General features: G+C 39.4%; 3 protein-coding genes across 8 annotated transcripts; 2 read left to right on the top strand and 1 right to left on the bottom strand.

The window, feature by feature from the left end:
- The first annotated feature begins 10 nt into the window (after nucleotides 1–10).
- asb16 (ankyrin repeat and SOCS box containing 16) lies at nucleotides 11–4,062 on the top strand. Of its 4 annotated transcripts, none has more exons than XM_087175292.1 (7): nucleotides 11–121; nucleotides 717–976; nucleotides 1,178–1,519; nucleotides 1,600–1,867; nucleotides 2,204–2,612; nucleotides 2,724–2,807; nucleotides 3,447–4,062. In XM_087175292.1, the coding sequence occupies exons 3-7, from the start codon at nucleotides 1,183–1,185 to the stop codon at nucleotides 3,816–3,818; spliced, it is 1,470 nt and encodes a 489-aa protein (XP_087031418.1). In that variant the 5' UTR covers nucleotides 11–121; nucleotides 717–976; nucleotides 1,178–1,182; the 3' UTR covers nucleotides 3,819–4,062. The 4 variants fall into 4 exon arrangements, with proteins under 4 accessions (XP_087031418.1, XP_023266765.1, XP_023266767.1 ...); XM_023410997.2 differs by having other exon boundaries at nucleotides 717–1,519; nucleotides 3,447–3,557; nucleotides 3,633–4,062; XM_023410999.2 differs by having other exon boundaries at nucleotides 717–1,519; nucleotides 3,447–3,557; nucleotides 3,605–3,890.
- Nucleotides 4,063–4,591: 529 nt separating this feature from the next.
- On the top strand, nucleotides 4,592–8,050 carry tmub2 (transmembrane and ubiquitin-like domain containing 2). Its single transcript, XM_023410956.2, has 3 exons — nucleotides 4,592–4,715; nucleotides 6,150–6,772; nucleotides 6,861–8,050. Exons 2-3 carry the CDS (start codon nucleotides 6,165–6,167, stop codon nucleotides 7,246–7,248), a joined length of 996 nt encoding a protein of 331 aa, XP_023266724.1. The 5' UTR covers nucleotides 4,592–4,715; nucleotides 6,150–6,164; the 3' UTR covers nucleotides 7,249–8,050.
- A 39-nt stretch (nucleotides 8,051–8,089) lies between these two features.
- atxn7l3a (ataxin 7 like 3a) lies at nucleotides 8,090–17,136 on the bottom strand. Of its 3 annotated transcripts, XM_023410955.2 has the most exons (14): nucleotides 16,891–17,136; nucleotides 16,081–16,120; nucleotides 15,844–15,943; nucleotides 15,604–15,736; nucleotides 15,340–15,511; nucleotides 15,150–15,247; nucleotides 15,024–15,046; nucleotides 14,883–14,928; nucleotides 14,292–14,329; nucleotides 14,115–14,183; nucleotides 13,956–13,999; nucleotides 13,191–13,262; nucleotides 11,737–11,873; nucleotides 8,090–11,652 (listed from the first exon to the last, which is right to left on the bottom strand). In XM_023410955.2, exons 3-14 carry the CDS (start codon nucleotides 15,892–15,894, stop codon nucleotides 11,456–11,458), a joined length of 1,080 nt encoding a protein of 359 aa, XP_023266723.1. In that variant the 5' UTR covers nucleotides 15,895–15,943; nucleotides 16,081–16,120; nucleotides 16,891–17,136; the 3' UTR covers nucleotides 8,090–11,455. The 3 variants fall into 3 exon arrangements, with proteins under 3 accessions (XP_023266723.1, XP_023266722.1, XP_087031420.1); XM_023410954.2 differs by lacking the exon at nucleotides 16,081–16,120; XM_087175294.1 differs by lacking the exons at nucleotides 13,191–13,262; nucleotides 16,081–16,120.
- Nucleotides 17,137–18,304: the final 1,168 nt, after the last annotated feature.

Below are 18,304 nucleotides of genomic sequence, written 5' to 3'. Positions count from 1 at the left end.
CCTCAGCACGTCCGTCGCCGCGTCCAAGTCAACAAACTTGAGTCAACAGGAAGAAGTTTGAACGCTTACAATTCCATAACAACTGGGCAAACATCTAGATCAGCTGCTAACGGATCCTGTGGTAAGACTGCTTTGCCCGTGGCTTTTTAGCTTTTAGGATTCCCATGCCATCTTATCTTTTAGGTTAGGCAAGAACTTGTTTTTTGTAAACTATTTATTTTAAATTAAAACTCTAAATCTTTTTTTTACATCCTGAATAACATATATCTTAAAATAATCTGTAAGTAATGAAAGGGGTGAATAATTTTCCAAATATACATTAGCCAATATTGTTTTCATATATCAATTTCCTCCAGCAGAAGAAAATGGATGGATAGATGGATGAATTCCCTCCATCCATCTATCAAATCAAACTGTCTTCCTCGCTAATTGTCCACTGTTTCACTCAAAGTTTTTGCATAATTGTTGGCTTTGCATAAATCGGGGATGTTTTCACAATAGCATTTCCTCATTTTGCCTTTTTAAATCGTATGGAAGCTGTTAATGGGTGAAGTTTTGTCAGATATAGTTGCCCTGTATCACCTTTTTCACATTTACAGTATCACATATGCCTAAGAAACAATGTAATACTCTACAACACATTTTAAAAGTTGTGACTGGATCAGGATTTTGTATTTTGACATTTCTTTATTCTTTGGTTTACTTGACTGTTTTAGGGGCTATAAATGCTGGATCAATGCTGTCATCTGGTGGCCAGACTGGATAAGTCAAGTGTCAGCTTGCATTCTGATCTATTAATAACTAGTGCTGAAGTTGTATTTGAGCAACAATCTTGTGACTGCACTCACAGAGAAAGGGCATTTCATGTGGACGTCTTCATGTTAACTTACAAGGGAAACACAACTGATTGCAGTTATGAGAGCTTTTACTTGACCGCTGTGTGGACCCCTGTGATTCACTGCAGTCCCAGTGAAGGGTGAGTAACTGTAGGCTGCCATTTCTGTAAACACTACGGTCCAGAGTGTTGGAAGCAAGACTTGTTGCTTCATCGACTTTAATGTATGGAGTTCCAGCTCAGACCAAAAGGGAAAATTGCATAAAATGGTTTAATTTCTAACCAGTGTTCCTATAAGAAACTAAAGGGAAAAAAAGACATTTCTCTTGTACTGACACTAAGGCGCCATGTCAAAGGACACATTTCCATTCTCGTCTACCTCACTGCGCTCTCTGAGACTGGAGCAGGAGTATCAGGAGTGGCAGGATGCTCGACGAGCATTGGCTCAGAGGAGAGCCCTCACCAGGGCCCCTCTGCCCCGAGCCCCCAGGCCTCCTCCCAGGCAGCAGCGACTCCAGGAGGTCCGGGCACCCCCACCCCAGGCCCGCTGCAGAGACACGGCCATCCACAATACCTTCATGTTTGGAGACATGAAAGGAGTGTATGCGGTGCTGAAGGACCCAGCAATGGTCAACGCTCTGATGGAGACAGTGCATGAGGAGATGGTGTGGGCTCCAGAGATGGGTAAGACTTTCAACATTTCTTTGTTATTATCTTACATAAATGATTTTAATTACTTGACATCCCTTCTGTTTCTCTGTCAGGCATGTGGACGCTGAGCTCCAAGGTAAAACAAACCTCAGCATTACGTCTGGCTGCCAGCAGAGGACACATAGGATGTGTGGAGGAGCTGCTGTTTCGTGGAGCTGAGGTGAACGCTGACCCCGGAGGCAAGACCGCCCTCCATGATGCCTGCATAGGCGGCCACGCTGCCTGTGTCAGGCTGCTGCTTTCTCATGGAGCAGATCCTGAACTGCTGGCTGCAGATGGCAGCGCTCCTCTTCACTTCTGCACCTCTGCGCAGTCGTTCCAGTGAGTGGTAGAGGAACTGAAATCACTAGCAGCTGACTATTTTTACTGAACATTAATATCAATATTCTGTTCTCTGTTAGGTCCAAGTTGCTCTCAGGGTTCAATGAAGTCCAGTATCAACTTAATTTTTTCTTAAACTGAAAAAATACTCATCTGTAATGGTCACTTCAATTGCCTGTCAAGAATGTAAGAAAATTCAACTTTTCCTAAAGGCTTTGAGAATCACCTCTTTCAAGAAATTACCAAAAGCAGCAGACACAAGAGCGGCCCACTTTTGCAATGAAGATATTGATGCTTGTCCATAGTGTGATCAGAATTTTGTGCACTTCGTTTCAGGTGTGCTGAGTTGCTGTTAGAGGGAGGTGCAGAGGTCAACGTGAGGATGAGGGAGTCGAGGCTCACACCTCTGCACGTGGCGGCTCGGCGAGGCCTGGAGGAGCATGTGGAGCTGTTTCTGAGCCATAGGGCAGATGTGTTGGCCACAAATCAAGAGGGGGAGACCCCTCTGAACGCTGCATGCTCCGGAGCTGAGAGGCCGTCTGAGTCCAGCCGCTACCTCCATGCGATTCAAATGCTGCTAGATGCAGGAGCTGACCCCAGAACTGCAGGCAGAAAGCAGCACACCCCTTTGCACAACGCCTGTGCAAACTGCTGCTCCAGGATTGTCAACGTCCTCTTGCAGCACGGAGCAAAAGCCGATGTCGTAAACTGTGCAGGATACACACCAATGGACTGTCTGTTGCAGGTAGCAGATGTAGAAGTTTACAATCTTTTAAATATAGTCATAAAGTAAAAGTAAAGAGATACATTTATAGCTCCAGCAGAGGTATGAACACTTATTTGCTTGTTCTTTAAGGTGGTGGAAGATTATCCGGACCAGCAACCTGAAACAATAGCACGATCACTTCTGAACCACGGAGCCAAGCCTGTTTCACCAAAGGTTCAGTAAAAATGAAAATAAAAAAACACACTGAGAGAATGTGGTGACCGACACATGTAAAGTCAAGTGTTATCTAATGCGGAGATGGTTGACAGGTGCAAAACTGTGAAAGAAAAGGATGAATTCTCGCACACTGGCTGCTCTGAGTTCATACAACATTTTGCTTGTGCAACTTTGTCCGCAATCACTTTCACAACCTGGAACAACAACATGTTTATAACAAAGCCAAACTTCTAACTGATACAATTAACCAGTCTCACTGGGAATATGTTTGAAAAAATATTATACAAAAATGATAACACCTGTTAATAAGTATATTGATGAAAACTAGGACAACATAATATATTACAGTATAAGAAAGCTATTCCACTAAATATCAAGTAAATAATTCAAACTCAAGAGTAATTTGGCCAATATTTTAATGCAATAATAAAAAGATTTGGATTTATACATTTATATATATATATATATATATATATATATATATATATATAAATGTAATACTGTTAATATGTCCTATCAATCAAGTTAGACAGACAAGGATTACCCCCTGAAATCCTCTCCTTCTTTTAATGTAGTTTGAGTCAACAGTGTTTTCAAATTCAGTGAAATTCTTGCTGTTCTCTGTCCTCTCTACAGATGCTGAAGCAGTGTGTCCTCTCTCCAGCCACTCTGGAGGTGATGCTGAACTCATATACATCTGTCCCTCCCTGTGAATGGATGGACTCTCTATCCGCTGCGATATATGAGGTGAGCTCTCTGCTTCTTCTCTTCTTCTTTATCATCCAGGGTTCTAGTTTTTGTGTTTGTCCCTCTCTGCCTCAGGAGCATCGGCCTTTCTTTAAGTTGGTGCGTGAGCGGAGCGTGCAGCCTCGCTCTCTGCAGCATCTGTGTCGATGTGCCATACGCCTGCACCTCGGAGCCCAGTGTTACTCAGCAGTCAGTAAACTGGACATTCCCAGCTCTGTGAGGGATTATCTGCTGTTGTGTAACGACGGGACGCTCCAGTGACTTCATGTTGTATACATGATCCAACAGGATGGTGCTGTTTCATAAACATTGTCTGAAATTGACTAATAAAAACCTGATTCTGTTATTTTATTTTTTAAACTAACACTTGTTTTTGCCAACTTTATTATAACTTTAGTCTTATTGATGTTACTTGTTGTTTGGACAATGTATAACTTCAAAAATTACAATATTTCCTTGTGGACTTTCTGGAAGAAAATACAAATAAACTGACGTTTACAACCTGGTTGATTATTATTCATCTTCCATATATTCAGGTTTGGTTTGGTACTTTTTATTTAACATTAATTTTTGCACTAATAATTCACAGTGCTAATAATATAAAGCTTATGATATGCTTTTGTTATTGTCTATACAAGGAAAAAATTAACCCTAACATATTTACTCAAACATTGTACATATGTGTGAGATTGAGGTACTTTGAGTTTTTCCATTTAATATTACTGATATTATATGATGCTGATAAATACATTTTTGCTGATAATACTTGTGCACTTTAACTTAGCTTTAATACAGGGTTTATTTGTAATAGTGTTCTTACATTTTGATATTGCTACTCTATTTACTCCATGAATACAACTCGAGGGCTGCTAAAGATAATGGATTGGCTATAACCTTGTAAATAGCGTGTCGATAAAAAACATATTTCCATTGGTCTAGTCTAACACACAAAACTGCTATTACCTTTCTGTGGGTTGTTTACAGTTGTTACTGTATGAGCAGGAGCAACAGAGGCAACCCGTTACCAAAACAAGCGCTCCCTCCCCGGGAGATGACGTCACGCATTCTCCTCAGTGTTTATTATGTGGTATTTGAGTAGCAACTTCTGACTAGCATTCAGCCTCGTTTTCAAACATGCTCTGATTTTCCAGCAGGCAGGTAAGATCATATGGTTTCTATGCTGCAAAACGTCCACACAAATCATCATGCTCGGTTTGTTAAAACCGCTGCGACGAATCAAACCGAGGAGCGAGAGTCGTAAACAGCCGAAGGTCGTTTTTCAGTTAGCAGGGTGGGCTAGCTTACAAGCTAGCTTAGCTGGCTAACTGTTCGGTTGGAACAACGGGTAAACTACAACATAAAAAGTTAGCAGCGCAACAGACGAGCTTTCATAACAGCACACGTTTCCTAAAAGGTTGACTGTCGAGTATAACGACGAACAGGACGGGAGAAAACACAGCTGACACAGGTTTGAGTAGCTGGATGGTTGAACCTAGCATCACAGCTACAAGTAACAGCTGTTGACTAGCCCGTATAGCTGCTGCGGATCTTTATGCAAAGTAGTTTTCACCTTAAACGACTTTGTACTCGGTAATGCCTCATAAAAGATAACCGTCTGCCAGCAATCCTGATTGTAATAAGAACATCTGGCTGTGAACTACTGTCTTTATACTATGTTTTTATGTGAGGAGACAGGCAAACGTGAAGAAAACCGAGGTTTGTGTAATTCATGTTTTTGAGTAAAGTAGCTTTGTCCTCATTATCTCAGTTTGCTCCATCAAAATATAAAAATTTTTACCTGTTGCAAAGTTACAGCTTTTCCCGTAACCCTTTTCCTTCCAAAAACAAAAGAAAAAGGAATCAAAGTTTACATCATCTTTTTTTTTCTACTGTCATTATACACGCCGTGGGTGGGACTTAAGGATAAATATGTACAGGTTATATTGTTATGATTATCTATATTATTTAGAGTTAATCAGTTAACAGCTAAATTAATCAGACTAGTTCGATAATCTTCATCTTTTTGATGGTAAACTAAATATCTTTGGGTTTTGGAGTGCTGGATGGACAGAACTGGCAATTTTAGGTCGCTGCTTTGGGTAATTACACTTGGCCACTTTACTATTTTCTAACAATTAATAGATTAATTGACTCAGATTAATCAATAATGAAATTAATCATCAGTCACAGGGAATGCCTTCTTGGTAAATCCAGTGAATTTGAAAACGTGATGAAACAAGGTATTTTGTCACACATGCGCAAAAATCCTTTGAATCTGGACTTACCATAAAATAGTCCTGTTGCTCACTAATAAACAACATTGTCCACAATGACCTAACACAACCAGAGATAAAGGGGCAAATACCATGGTGTGAATCAGATTGCAACTTCCCTAACAGCTGATACATTTAGTTTGAGTTACAGTACATGTATTGTTATGTATCGCCCAGCCTTGCCATGTTGTTTGTGGTAGGGTTAGGGTTAGGAGAGGCTTGGAGAGCCTTTAACATTGTGTTTAATCTTGCTCAATGTTGGGACGCTGCTTTACAGATTGTAAAGCCCATGTTTTTCTCATGTGTTTGTCTTTATCAGGTGTGGAGGACAGAGATGGCAGTGTGTGCACTGACCATGTTGGATGGGATGGAGGAGGAGGTAACAGCAGCAGGTGGCGTGTTGCTCCTGGTCCTGGCCCTCATCTTGGCTTGGCTCTCCACTCATGTGGCTGATCGGGGAGACCACATACTGGGCACCATCCTCACTGTGGGTGCTCATGCCTCTCTGATCGGACTGGGAGGTCACGACAGCTACGGTGGAGGGTCTCCCAGCACTGACACCCCTGAACAGCAGACTCCTGCACCTTCACAGGAGAACAAGCCAGATGATGGCGAGCAAGGGACTGAGAGAGGAGAGGGGGAGGGAGCAGAGGGTGTTAGGACAGATCTGCTCCTGGACATTCAGAGCAAACAACCGCAGACTGGAGGTCTACATACTTCTGATGAGGAGGATGAAGAAGTTGACGAGGAGGAGGATGAGGAGTCGTCACTAGAAGAGGAAGATAAAAATGTTATAAAGTCTATGCCAGCTTTGACCAATACCATTTCCACATCCATCACAACTTCTTCTACCACTTCCATTTCTGTCCGACTTAAGTTTTTAAATGACACGGAGGAGGTGGCTGTTGTAGAACCAGAGGATACAGTGGGAGTACTGAAAAGGTTGGTAAACATCCACATATAAACTTCAAGCATTAATCTTAAACATGTCTTTTAATGGCTCTTGTCTCTCACCTCTTTTCCTCTCCAGTAAATACTTCTCAGGTCGGGAGCATCAGATAAAACTGATCTACCAAGGCCAGTTGCTGCAGGATCCCAAGAAGACTCTGTTATCGTTAAACATCACACACAACAGCGTGATCCACTGCCACATCTCCCAGGTTCTGCATGAGGCCAGTGCAGAGGAAGGGGCACAGCCTGGAGCAGGAGTTGGGTCTGGGGTCTCTGGGGGATTCAGAGCTGCAGGTGTGGCCATCAGCACCAGCAGCCTGGTGGTGCCTGTGTTCGTGGTGATACTGGCTGTGGTGTGGTACTTCCGCATCAACTACAGGCAGTTCTTTACAGCTCCTGCGACCATCTCCCTCGTGGGAGTCACTGTTTTCTTCAGCTTTCTGATATTTGGGATGCACAGCCGCTGAAAAGGCAGAGATGGCACACGCTTACAGCTGAATGTTTTGAGGTACAATAAAAATAACTATAGCTGGTGGGTGAGTGTCCAGAGAGACGGACTAATCAAAAAAAAGGTCCTCGGTGCAGATACCACAGCTGATAGGAGTGTGAGTGAGTGAGTGTGTGGATGGTTAGGTGAGCCTGTTTGTGCATCTACCAAGATAAAAAAAAAAAAGAGTGATTGTACAGTATATATGGGTAAATAATAATCTGCAGTGAGTGAAATTCTGCTTAAACTGAACCATAATTTAGCTTCTCTTCAAACCTGACTTAGTGGTTCACACCATGTTTTAACAGTCTGGCTTTATCTTGTCTGTTTTTCTTGTTGTTAGTCCAGTTTGTGTTTTAAAAAACTTAACTGATAGATGCAAGAATCTAAAATCTTTTGGAACCACTCACTGTTGTGCTGTGTGTGCCAGTTTGACTCTTAGTACCATTATTTTGTGTTATATGAATGATTCAAGTTCTTTATAAGCAAATATAAACTATACAGCTGCCTCGGTGCTAGGCTGAAAAGTTCAGATATTTTTGTTGCTCAACAATGTTGCTATGTAGAAACGGGCTAATTTAAATAATCAGTTAGACGTGACAGAGACTTTTTGAGAAGATATTGTAAATATATTGTGTATTTTCTGTAAATAAAATGATCGAATGAATCAGATGAACCTGCATCTGGCACTTAAAGATTTGGAGGGGGATATCAAACCCTCCTGATTATGCTGGACTGCTCTGGCTTCAGTGATGTCTCAAATTAAAGCATTTCAAACCAAACCTGTTTCACTATCTGTTCATGGTCTAAAGAACTCAGTCTCTGAGTACGCTTTGTGTTTATTTATATACAAACATCAGTATGCATGGCAGTGAAGAAAAATAACCTATGCATCACATTATGTTGAGATACGACAGTCATTCACACATGCACTCATTTGTGCTTGTGCATGAAAATATATTGAAAACCTACAACATTGCATTCTCTGTCATTGCACTCGCACAGATACACAAAGAGCCACAAGAGAACATCAGCTGTTAGCTTCATTCACAAAAGGTGGCTGGAGAATCAGATCATATCTAAGTATCTCAATAACTTCTTTTATCTTTAGTGCACATCACAAGACTACTGCAAAAGACTCAAAAGGGCACAATCAAATTTACTGCAGACCCTGACAAACATGAAAAAGTAGTTAGCCATAGAGGAAATTAAATCATTTCTGAAATGTACAACTGAATGTGCTTGACCTGAGGGAGTGTACAAAAATGATTGGGTTTTTTTTTTCATAGAAAGGAAATGTGATGTGGGCTCAGATGGGGGGATATTAATAATCAAACACGTATTTTAAATTTGCTGTAGCATGATATGCTTAAAGAAGAACAGGTTTAGAGATTTCAGCATTGATGGACAACATCAACAAAAAAAACTGCATCTGCAGTCTAAAGGAATAATCTTCTAATGCCCTGGAATTTTTTGTTACCCTATCCACTTGGACCTATGTCTATTCTGTTCTTCAAAACTGACAAACTGATCGTACTATTGAGACATGACTATTGTTCGCTGTATACAGCCAAACACACTTGTATGACCCAGCCTTGTTTTTGATGTCACTATTTGCGCTGTTGTTTGTCTTGTCTCTCAAGAGTAAATGAAAAAAAAAAAATAAAAATTTTGGAGTGGGAAAATTTAATTCTTTCAAATATTTAATCCCAAAAACAAAACAACTCCCCCTTCTTGTCTTCCCCAAATTATTTTTGTACAGTTCCTAAGTTTTACAATTCACTTCTGAGTCTACAACAAAAACTGCAACAGGAAAGTCTTTGGGTTTGTCAAGCCAATTTATAAAAAAAAAAAAAAAAAAGCTCTAAGAAGAAATACTGCATCTCACCTCTAAAGCGTGTAATACATCTTACAACTTTTACACCGGACATTGTTGGTTATAGGCTTACAAGATGCAGACTTACCACCCATGATCATGAATGATAAGCAGAGCTGCAGCACTGATCTACTTATATGTAGAAACTGAGTGAAAATACACAAGCCAGTTTTGTACTGAAGAAAGAAAAGAGTTATGGTGGATTCATGATTCAATTTCCATCTCATGTCATACATACATGTACTGTACATGTGCCCTAAAAGCCTATTGGCTAATCAAATATCAAAATCTGCATTTACACACAAATAATATACACATCACTTAATAGGCAGTGACAAATAAAGACTTAAATATATTGTTGATGTAAACAGAAAAAAGTTAAATATTTAAAATGGCACATACTTTCACAAAAATGTCACATTCTAGGATGCATAGTTTTGTGAAAATATAAATGATTACACACATGCACACCCTTTAACCACACACATACACACACAGTACACGAAAAAGTGACGTTCACGCTGAATTTAAGTCAGCATACAGAGGCGCGCGCACACACACATACACACACACAAACTGTGCAATACAATGCTAGAATTAAAAAGCCACTGATGAGTACTCCAGTATACGTGTGTCAAGTGTCAAATTTAAAGCAGTTAAAAGTCCACGCTTCCTCACAACCAAGTTGAAGTGAACACAGAGTCAAAAAAAAGGAGGGACAGGTCACAAGGCCGCAAACAATGACAAAGTACCTGAAGGTTTCAGAAAGCCACATTTAAGATTTCAACTTTTTCATGCCTTTGAGGAAAAGGTCTGGAGCCAAAAAAGCCTTTTTTTTTTTTTTTTTTACTGACTTTAGGAAATCAGAAGTAGGTGGACAAATCAAGACTGCCAATCGGCCTTTTTAAGAGCAGGTATTTTGACTAGTCACAGCAGGACGAGCACAGGAGTAATTAATTCTGTTGACTAAGGCTGTGTTCCATTTAAGTGTATCAGTACACACATCAGTGAGCAAACATACACACTGACAGAACCCTGAATTTAGGAAGGCTGAAGGCTCTTATTAATATTAACATTATAAATTACACCAGAGGTTTTCCTCCTAAATCTAGTCAAAATTGTTGCTGTGAAAAAGGCCATTCACAGTGTCTCTTCAAGAGAAAAGTAATTTAGCTTTTCCAGCATAAAATGAAATCGAGGTTATTCCTATTATATTGTACAGCTCAGTTTTAATTGTGAATTTGAAAGACAATTCTCTACTTTAGCTGATCAACAGAGACAGATTGTAGTGATCATGTCATTTAATACAAATTCTGGAGCTGCTTCATCTATATGGTCAAAACTATGTGGACACCTCAGTCCACACTCCTTTGTATACATAGTCGGGGGCTGTTTTCATGATTGGAGCCATGTCCGTTACTTACAATCAAAGGTAATCTAAATTTACAACAAAGTGATATTTTGGACAATAATGTGCTTCTGACTTGAGACAGTTTGGGAAAGAATTTTTCCCTGTTTCAAAATGACGAAAGCCTTGAGCACTAAGCCAGGTCCAATAAGAGATGGTTTTCAATTTAGTTTGGTGTGCACAGATCCCTGACCTCAGCCTAATCCAACACTTTCAGGATGAAGTGGAACACAGACTGTGAGCCAGGCCTTATCACCAAACATCAGTGTTGGATCTCACTAATGCTTTTGTGGCTAAATGGGATCATCTCTCTACAGCCAGGTTCTAAAATCTGATGGATAGTTTTCTCAGAAGCGAGGAGGCTGTTATAGCAAACTTCAAAGACGGTGGTTTAGGAAATACGTGTTGAAGAATCACATAAAATGTTCAGCATTCTTTTGGCCATATAGTGCAACAGTGTCAATTGAAATAACTTCTTGGAAGCCTTCCAATCATGTAAAATGTATTACATTGAAACAACATTTCAGATGACCCACAGTATGTTACTGGTGCAAGTTCAACAGACCAACTACAAAAAATGTCACATGAATGCACTGTCACCCTGATATACACCTTAGGGCAACAGCAACTGTCTGTGTTGACCAAACTGTCCAAATTACTGCAAAAGTCAGAAGACTGTTTTAAGACTGAATTTCCCTAATAGGTACCTAAGGATGCTCTGACTGGACTCTGTGAATGACCAAACCTTTTCAGACACTGTGTTCAATAAAATGGAGACGCCTTACTTGTTAAGGCAGAATGATTTAAAAACCACTAAAATCAAGTTTAATCCCAACCTGCTCATACCTGTGAATGTAGGTATGAAAGGAAGGACTCGATCCAGAGGAGGCAAACAGGTTGTTGCTAGTTTAAGTCATCATAGATACTTGAAATAGAAGGTGCTGAGAGTTTGGGCCTCTTTTTTTTGGTCGACAAGCTGATATTACTCTGAGAACTGCTGCTGCTGCCTCCAGTCAGACTTCCTCCTCCTCCGCCACTATTCAAACCGAGAGACGTCCTCTTCTTTTTCTTCGGCTTTCTTGAATCTGAATGGTTGGTGCCTGTGAGAGGGATAAAAAGTAATCTATCCATTGTCTATAAGCTCTATCAATAAATGACTTTCGTATACAATATTATTTCCTTACTGGCTTTAGATGAGGCAGAGTCAGTGGGTGAGATATCAGGGGAGTCTTCCCACTGCAGGCGGCTCATCAGGGTCTGTCCATCTGGAATGTCAAAGCTGTTGTTCTCCGCCACAGTGTCTGCATCTGGCAGCGACGGCCTACCCCAGGAAACGCAGACAAAGCCACACAATGTTAAGACTGGTGAGGACTGCTGAAGATATCCAGCTCACAATTTAACCACAGTAACTATACATGTTTACAATACCATGGCTTTATTAAATATAGGGGCTGTAAAATTTCTATCATCTTTACATCACAAAGTGACCACAGTGTATTTGTAATTGTTAGACAGCGTCATTAATCCACATAGGTTACGCATCAGTTATCAGGTGTCACCTAGACCCACTCACTTCTAATCACATTTGTATTCTACACAGTTTATGTAGTATTTACTTACTACTTGTGATGATTTTGGAAATAATTAACTATAACTTTTCTCTCTAGCTGAAACAATTAGTCAATCAATTTCAAAACCTCTCTGTGATACAAAACAGTTCGCCAGTGAAATGAGAATGAAATCAGCACATTAACTGATTATGAAAACAAGCCCTACTTCTCTCTACTGTGAAACTATGACTTTACTGTTATCAAACACAGATGGGCTGAAGGTATGTGGGGTATGTGGGGTTATTATTCCAAAATGGCATAAGGATGCCATTTTGGAATAATAAAAATGCAGACTTTCTGGCAGAAAAAAAACAAACAAAAAAAACCAAAAAAAAAACAATTGAGGATGACTGATAAACATGTTCGATATTATATCACCTTTGATCACCTTTTCAGCCTGCCAGCAGCTAAATGTTACAGCTGTACAGCAAAACATTCATGTTTGTGAGAGGTCTGTCAATAAGAGTTTGTCAGTGTTAATACATGTATGTAGTTTATTTTTTGTGATAACCCAGAGAGTCATGTTAATTCATTTTTAGCATTTCAAACTAAAATATCAACCATAGGAAAATAAAAACATATGCATAATTGTTTATTAAAATTTTTTAAGGCTTGACATATTATATGGAGTCTGTGGGTGAAAGTTGCATGTATGAGTGGCATAAATTATCTGCCTGAATTGTACACATACCACAGAAACCCATTCTGGGCCAGGAAAAACTTCAGTGGTGATCTATGATCTTTAATTTATGATAAAAGGTCACAGAATACTAGGTGCCCCTTCAGCTGAAGTGTACACCTCTGTTAAGGAATATTCACAACCTTTGTCAAAGTGAGTATTCACAACACTGACCACCAGCATTGTTGTGTTGCTGTCTCTGGCCAACCCAACTGATCAGAAACAGTGAACTGTATCAGCAAGCAACTGCACCATGAGGGCCAAAACACGCATTCAAACATGACTTTTGTTAGGTACACTTGCGGGTGGGGTGGGGTGGAGGGTGAGGGGGGGGACAGGGCACACTCACGCGGACGGCCCCAGGAGGAACACCCTGACGGCCCTCCTCTGTTCATCCGTGTGCTGGGGACATCGCTGAGACCTGGTGGAACACAAGGTGGCATTATATATCCCTGACTGTCCGCCACACAGCTTCATGATTCACCCTGCCTCTATCGACAGCCACAGGGAGGGAGGGAGGCGGGACGGACTGCTGTGGACACAGTCAGTGACCAATCACATGGGGCAGAGCAGCAACGAGGTGTTAAGGGTAATGAAATGTTAGAAATTGGTCACTGACAAGGTCCTCCATGATCTAATTAAAATTATCTGTGTGTAAATATTGTTGATTCTGAGATCTTTGCAGAATTGAATTTTCATTTTTCAGGGAAAGCAAGTCAATTACTGGTCTAATGAGTTGCCACTTGTGTACCCCTGAGTTAGTCCCAACATACATGATCATTTTCAGAAATACACAGATGAAACTGATCATGTTTCCAGAGTTCACATGCAACCGTGACCTTCAGTTTCAAACAGCATGTCTAAGTGGTTTAGTACTGGACAAGTTTTCATGACAAAGCTTCACAGAAGGGCCAAACTGAGGGACGTAAAGACACTGACCTCAGAATTTGGATAACTAACATGGCAACACCAACACAAGCCGAGGTGGTACAGTACCTGAATCTGTACTGCATTATCCCAGATATTCGCTACACATGAGAAGTTAACCGTTTTCCCAGAGTGGAAAAGTTTTATTACTAGTTCATCTATGTGCCAGCAGATTTACAGTAATTACCTGGTACACATCTTCTTGGTGTGCTCAGAGATCACCCCACATTGCTGTGGAAACAAACACTGTGTTAATGATCAACATCTGCAAAATCAAAAACAGAACAGAAGAAATGAATGAAATAGAAAATCTTTCAACTTAAATGGATCAATAAGGGTTGCTTACTGTTGTTAAAAGGGATCTGACTTCATCAGGGCCTAATGTTTCATAACTGATGCCAGTATTGTAGTTATACTGAAAGACATACAAGTGCCATTATCAATACTGTGCAATGTGTTTACAATACAAAATGGAAGAACATTTTGGTCTTAAAGGCAACAGGAACAGCGAGAAACTTGTCACCTTGTAGGGCTCTGAACTGATGCTGCTCCCAAGCTCACCTGAAAAAAATATAACAGTTATTCCGCTTTACCCATAATGCATACACCATTAAAATGTTAACAAAATGGGACTGTGGGTCAATACATCTGGTACTAGATTTTAGGAATATTACTCTTGCCTTAGACCATGTCATATATCAAAAGAATAATAATCTGTGGGCAGGCTTATTACAAATCCCAGCCTACAAATAAACAGTTTTAATTCCCCCAGCATTGTATAGCATCGATATTTTGGTTCTGGATCAGTAAGTCTAAAAGGAGAACCTTTTGCTTGTATAACTTCTGTCACTGTAATATTGCTGTTTACACTACATTGGCATTAGATACTAGCAGGTGTCCATATTCTACTTCCTGTAACTGAGGAAACTGCACACACAGAACATTGTGATGCAACACAATAATCAGTCTTCAAGTCTGTTGAACAGACTAGTGAGCAAAACATCCAATAGCAAGTCTAAGGCAGAAATGCTGCAGCCATTTACTCCATATTCAGAAAACAGTGGGGACCAAACCTCTTTGCTAGACTACAAAACTAAATACCTGATAGACTCACCATTTTTGTGTTTAAGAGATTTGGATCTTCTCGGGGAATTTTGATTCTGCATGAAAAAAAAAAAAATCCAGATGAAATTAACCTCATTATACACATCAAAACATATATTAATGTACTAAGTGCAAAAGGCTGCAAACATACCTTATCTGACTTTCTCTTCTTGGCTGTAAAAAAAAAAACAAAACCAAAACATTTGGTTATTATGTGAAAGTAACCCGGAGTTCTCCTAATAATTTTCTTGCACAGTAAGTATTTTCTGGTACTCACCTTTTTTTTCTGCCCCATACGACCAGTCATTATCATTAAGGTCATCATTGTCTTCCTGATCACTCTCTGATTTGCTCATGTTGTTATTGCTGGCAAGCCTGTTTAAAAGCAGAAAAATAATCTCATTAGATGTTCAGATGTTTTGGATAAATACAACACAAATAAATACATCAGTCCTTCATTGACTTACCTGCGGTTGGCGATACGACTGCTGTTGCGTCCCATACCGAGACATTTCTCCAGGTGTGGGGCAAAGCGAGAAGCTGCTATCAATCTTTTGCAGTTTGGACACTCACACTCTTTGTTCTTCCACTGATTGTATACCTGGCCAAATATGTCCACTCCTGGTTGATCCACAATTTCTTAACAGTAATAAAATATTCTGTAAGCAAACACGCCAAAGACCAATGAGCAGCCAAACAGACCAAAACATACTTAAAGACATGGCACCAACCAAACTCCTTCATGCTCTCTTGGTCCGTTTCATCCAAGAAGAAATAGCCCTGTTTCACAGCACGATGTACTTCAAAACACAGGCCCAAACAGGCATCTTCCACCAGCTCAGAGTAGATGTCATGGACCAAGGCCTACAACATGAAATACATCATTTAATACCAATACATACCTCATCCTAGATTTTAAAACTCTGCAGTTTTGAAGACAGAAAAATGTCAAATTTCACACAATGCCTCACCTCCAGCTTGGTGTTGTCTGGGCCTGACAGGGGCATATCCTCCATTTTCATTTGAAAATCTGTATTGGAAATCTTGATAGCAAGGTAATAAGATGCTGACCTGTGGATTTAGATAACAGAAAACAAAACTGAAGCCCCAATATGGTCAGTGGTTCAACAGGTTAACAGATTTCAAACTGGCAAATCCAATCTGTCAAGGATCCAGTTGATGAGATAAACTGATTGCAAAATACATACTTTTAAAATAGCTATCAATACTTGCAGATCTGTCTTCATTCTGTTGGAGAGGAAAATATGTGTCAGATATTGGGCATTAATCTATTCTAATTAAAGAATTAAACTAACAATTATTTTCACTATTGATGAATCTACAAATTATTTCTTGATTAGTCGATTAATTGCTTGGTATGTGAAATGGAAGCAAATATCACAAAATTCCCAAGACAAGATCCTAGAGCTCACTGTAACACCCTAAAATGTCTTATTTTGTCCAGCCAATAGTTCAAAAGTCAAATATATTCACTTTGCTAAAACAGTAAAGTAAGAAAACAGGGATGTGTTCCAACTGGAGTCAGAGAATTCGATTTGGGGATATCTTCCTCAAAACGATCGATCAATCATCAAAATTGTTGCAGATAAATTTCCAACTAAACACTGCAGGAAACATCCACCCTGTAGGAACCAGACTCTTAACTGTCGAATAACACCACAGCTAAATGCGTCAGGTGTGATAATTGAGATAAGATATGTCTTTATTTACACTATATACACCGTTAGAAAAGCTACATTTTAAACAAAAGTCTAGCTAACGTTAATGGACAAAATAAACGACAATATAAATACAGCTAGCGTCAATATCAGTTTGTTAGCAAACTAAACACTCTTAAACGTTGAATGTTACTTTTTATTTTTAGCATTTCCTAGCTAGTCCTGATACTCTACTACTTTGAGATGACGGAAAAGCTTTTGAGACGAAATACTCAGGTACAATGTAGTTAAGACAGTGATGTTAGATTTTAATTTCACCCAAAAACAGTTTCCTCTTACCCTGTCATACCGAAAAGTCAGCCTGAACCAGGCAGTTTCTCTGAAGGAGGCAACATCACCAAGTCAGTCCAAATAAAATACGTTAACACAAAGCCTGGTCTTCAGCTACATCCATCTTTATATCGTAGGTAAAACAAAATCCTCGTTAAATTGATTGTTGTTGCAGCTGTCGGTTAAATTAACGTTAGAAATCCGCTTGACAACGAGGAGGCCAACGGAGCAGCCACAACCAAACACCGAAATAAAACTGACTTCCGGCTTCAACTTTAAAAATAAAAGCCTTTAATGTTAAGCAATTTAGTAGTCCAGTGGCGGAAGTACTCAGATTTTGTACTTGAATAAAAATACATATACCACACTGTGAAATTGCTCCATTTCAAGTCCTGTATTAAAAATATTACTTTAGTAAAAGTATGTCTGAGGGTCAGAAAATGTACGGTATTAAATGTAAAAGTACTGACTGCAGAAAATGCAGTTGGATATTATTACTCATGCATTCATTTGTATGCAGCATTTTACTGTTGCAATTGGTTGAGATGGAGCTTATTTTTAGGGCTGCAATTAATGATTATTTTAATTATTGGATCCTTATCCTGTTTTCTTGAGGCTAGGGTTAGGGTTTGGTTTGTAAAAAATCTGAAAATGGTGTGAAAAAATGATGATGTCTTTTGCGAAATAATTCCTTCAATAATTTTAATAATAGTATCAAATTACTTTTCTGTCAAGTGACTAATTGCATCATATTCTCTTAGGCTCTTCATATATTTTGTGTGTAAAATCCTGATTTGTAAAGTAACTAAAGCAGCTAGATAAATGTAGTGGAGTAAAAAGTACAATATTTACCTCTGAAATGTGGTGGAGTAGAAGAATAAAGTGTCATAAAATGGAAATACCCAAGTCAAGTAAGAGTGGCTCAAATTTGTGCAGTAGGCCTATTTGAATAAATGTAATTAGTTACAGTACATACCACCTAAAGAAGTATTCAAATCACTTACTTAAGTAAAAGTAGCACTACCACACTATAAGAATACTCAATTGAAGTCCTGCGTTCAAAATCTTGCTAATGCAAAAGTAATAGCAACTAAAAATAATTAAAGTATTGACAATAAAATTAATAATGATGCTTATAATAATGGCTCCTGTCAGCAATATATTATTGGGTTCTTGGATAATTCATTATTTTCATATTTATGCATATTACTGTTAAATCATATTGAGACTTTGTCAGTTATCACTAGGGCCTTGTTCCCTCTATATTTAGCCATTCTTTTCCAATAAAACCTGTGGTTTCTAGGCAACTTGTGTGACGCAGCTTAGACCCTGATCATTTTATTTTGAAGGCATAGTTAGCATGCTTCCGCTATGACTGGCAGACTTGAGGCAGGCCGGGAGGCTTACCTTCCACTTCCGACCC

The sequence above is a fragment of the Seriola lalandi genome, unplaced genomic scaffold (genome assembly GCF_002814215.2).
Source record: "Seriola lalandi dorsalis isolate HSWRI2012SDOR001 ecotype SW California unplaced genomic scaffold, Sedor1 jcf7180002054443, whole genome shotgun sequence".
Lineage (NCBI taxonomy): Eukaryota > Metazoa > Chordata > Actinopteri > Carangiformes > Carangidae > Seriola > Seriola lalandi.
Note: the sequence above shows the minus strand (reverse complement) of the source record. Positions and strands in the feature narration are given on the sequence as shown.

Coding starts and splice junctions, on each gene's coding strand:
- atxn7l3a (XM_023410954.2), bottom strand. Junction 14,184..14,291: donor TCAGTTCAGAGCCCTACAAG/GTGACAAGTTTC, acceptor TATGTCTTTCAG/TATAACTACAATACTGGCAT. Junction 11,653..11,736: donor CTCTGCCTCATCTAAAGCCA/GTAAGGAAATAA, acceptor TCCCTCTCACAG/GCACCAACCATTCAGATTCA.
- asb16 (XM_087175292.1), top strand. CDS start 1,183: ATGTCAAAGGACACATTTCCATTCTCGTCTACCTCACTGCGCTCTCTG. Junction 1,868..2,203: donor ACCTCTGCGCAGTCGTTCCA/GTGAGTGGTAGA, acceptor ACTTCGTTTCAG/GTGTGCTGAGTTGCTGTTAG. Junction 2,613..2,723: donor CAATGGACTGTCTGTTGCAG/GTAGCAGATGTA, acceptor TTGTTCTTTAAG/GTGGTGGAAGATTATCCGGA.
- tmub2 (XM_023410956.2), top strand. CDS start 6,165: ATGGCAGTGTGTGCACTGACCATGTTGGATGGGATGGAGGAGGAGGTA. Junction 6,773..6,860: donor ACAGTGGGAGTACTGAAAAG/GTTGGTAAACAT, acceptor TTTCCTCTCCAG/TAAATACTTCTCAGGTCGGG.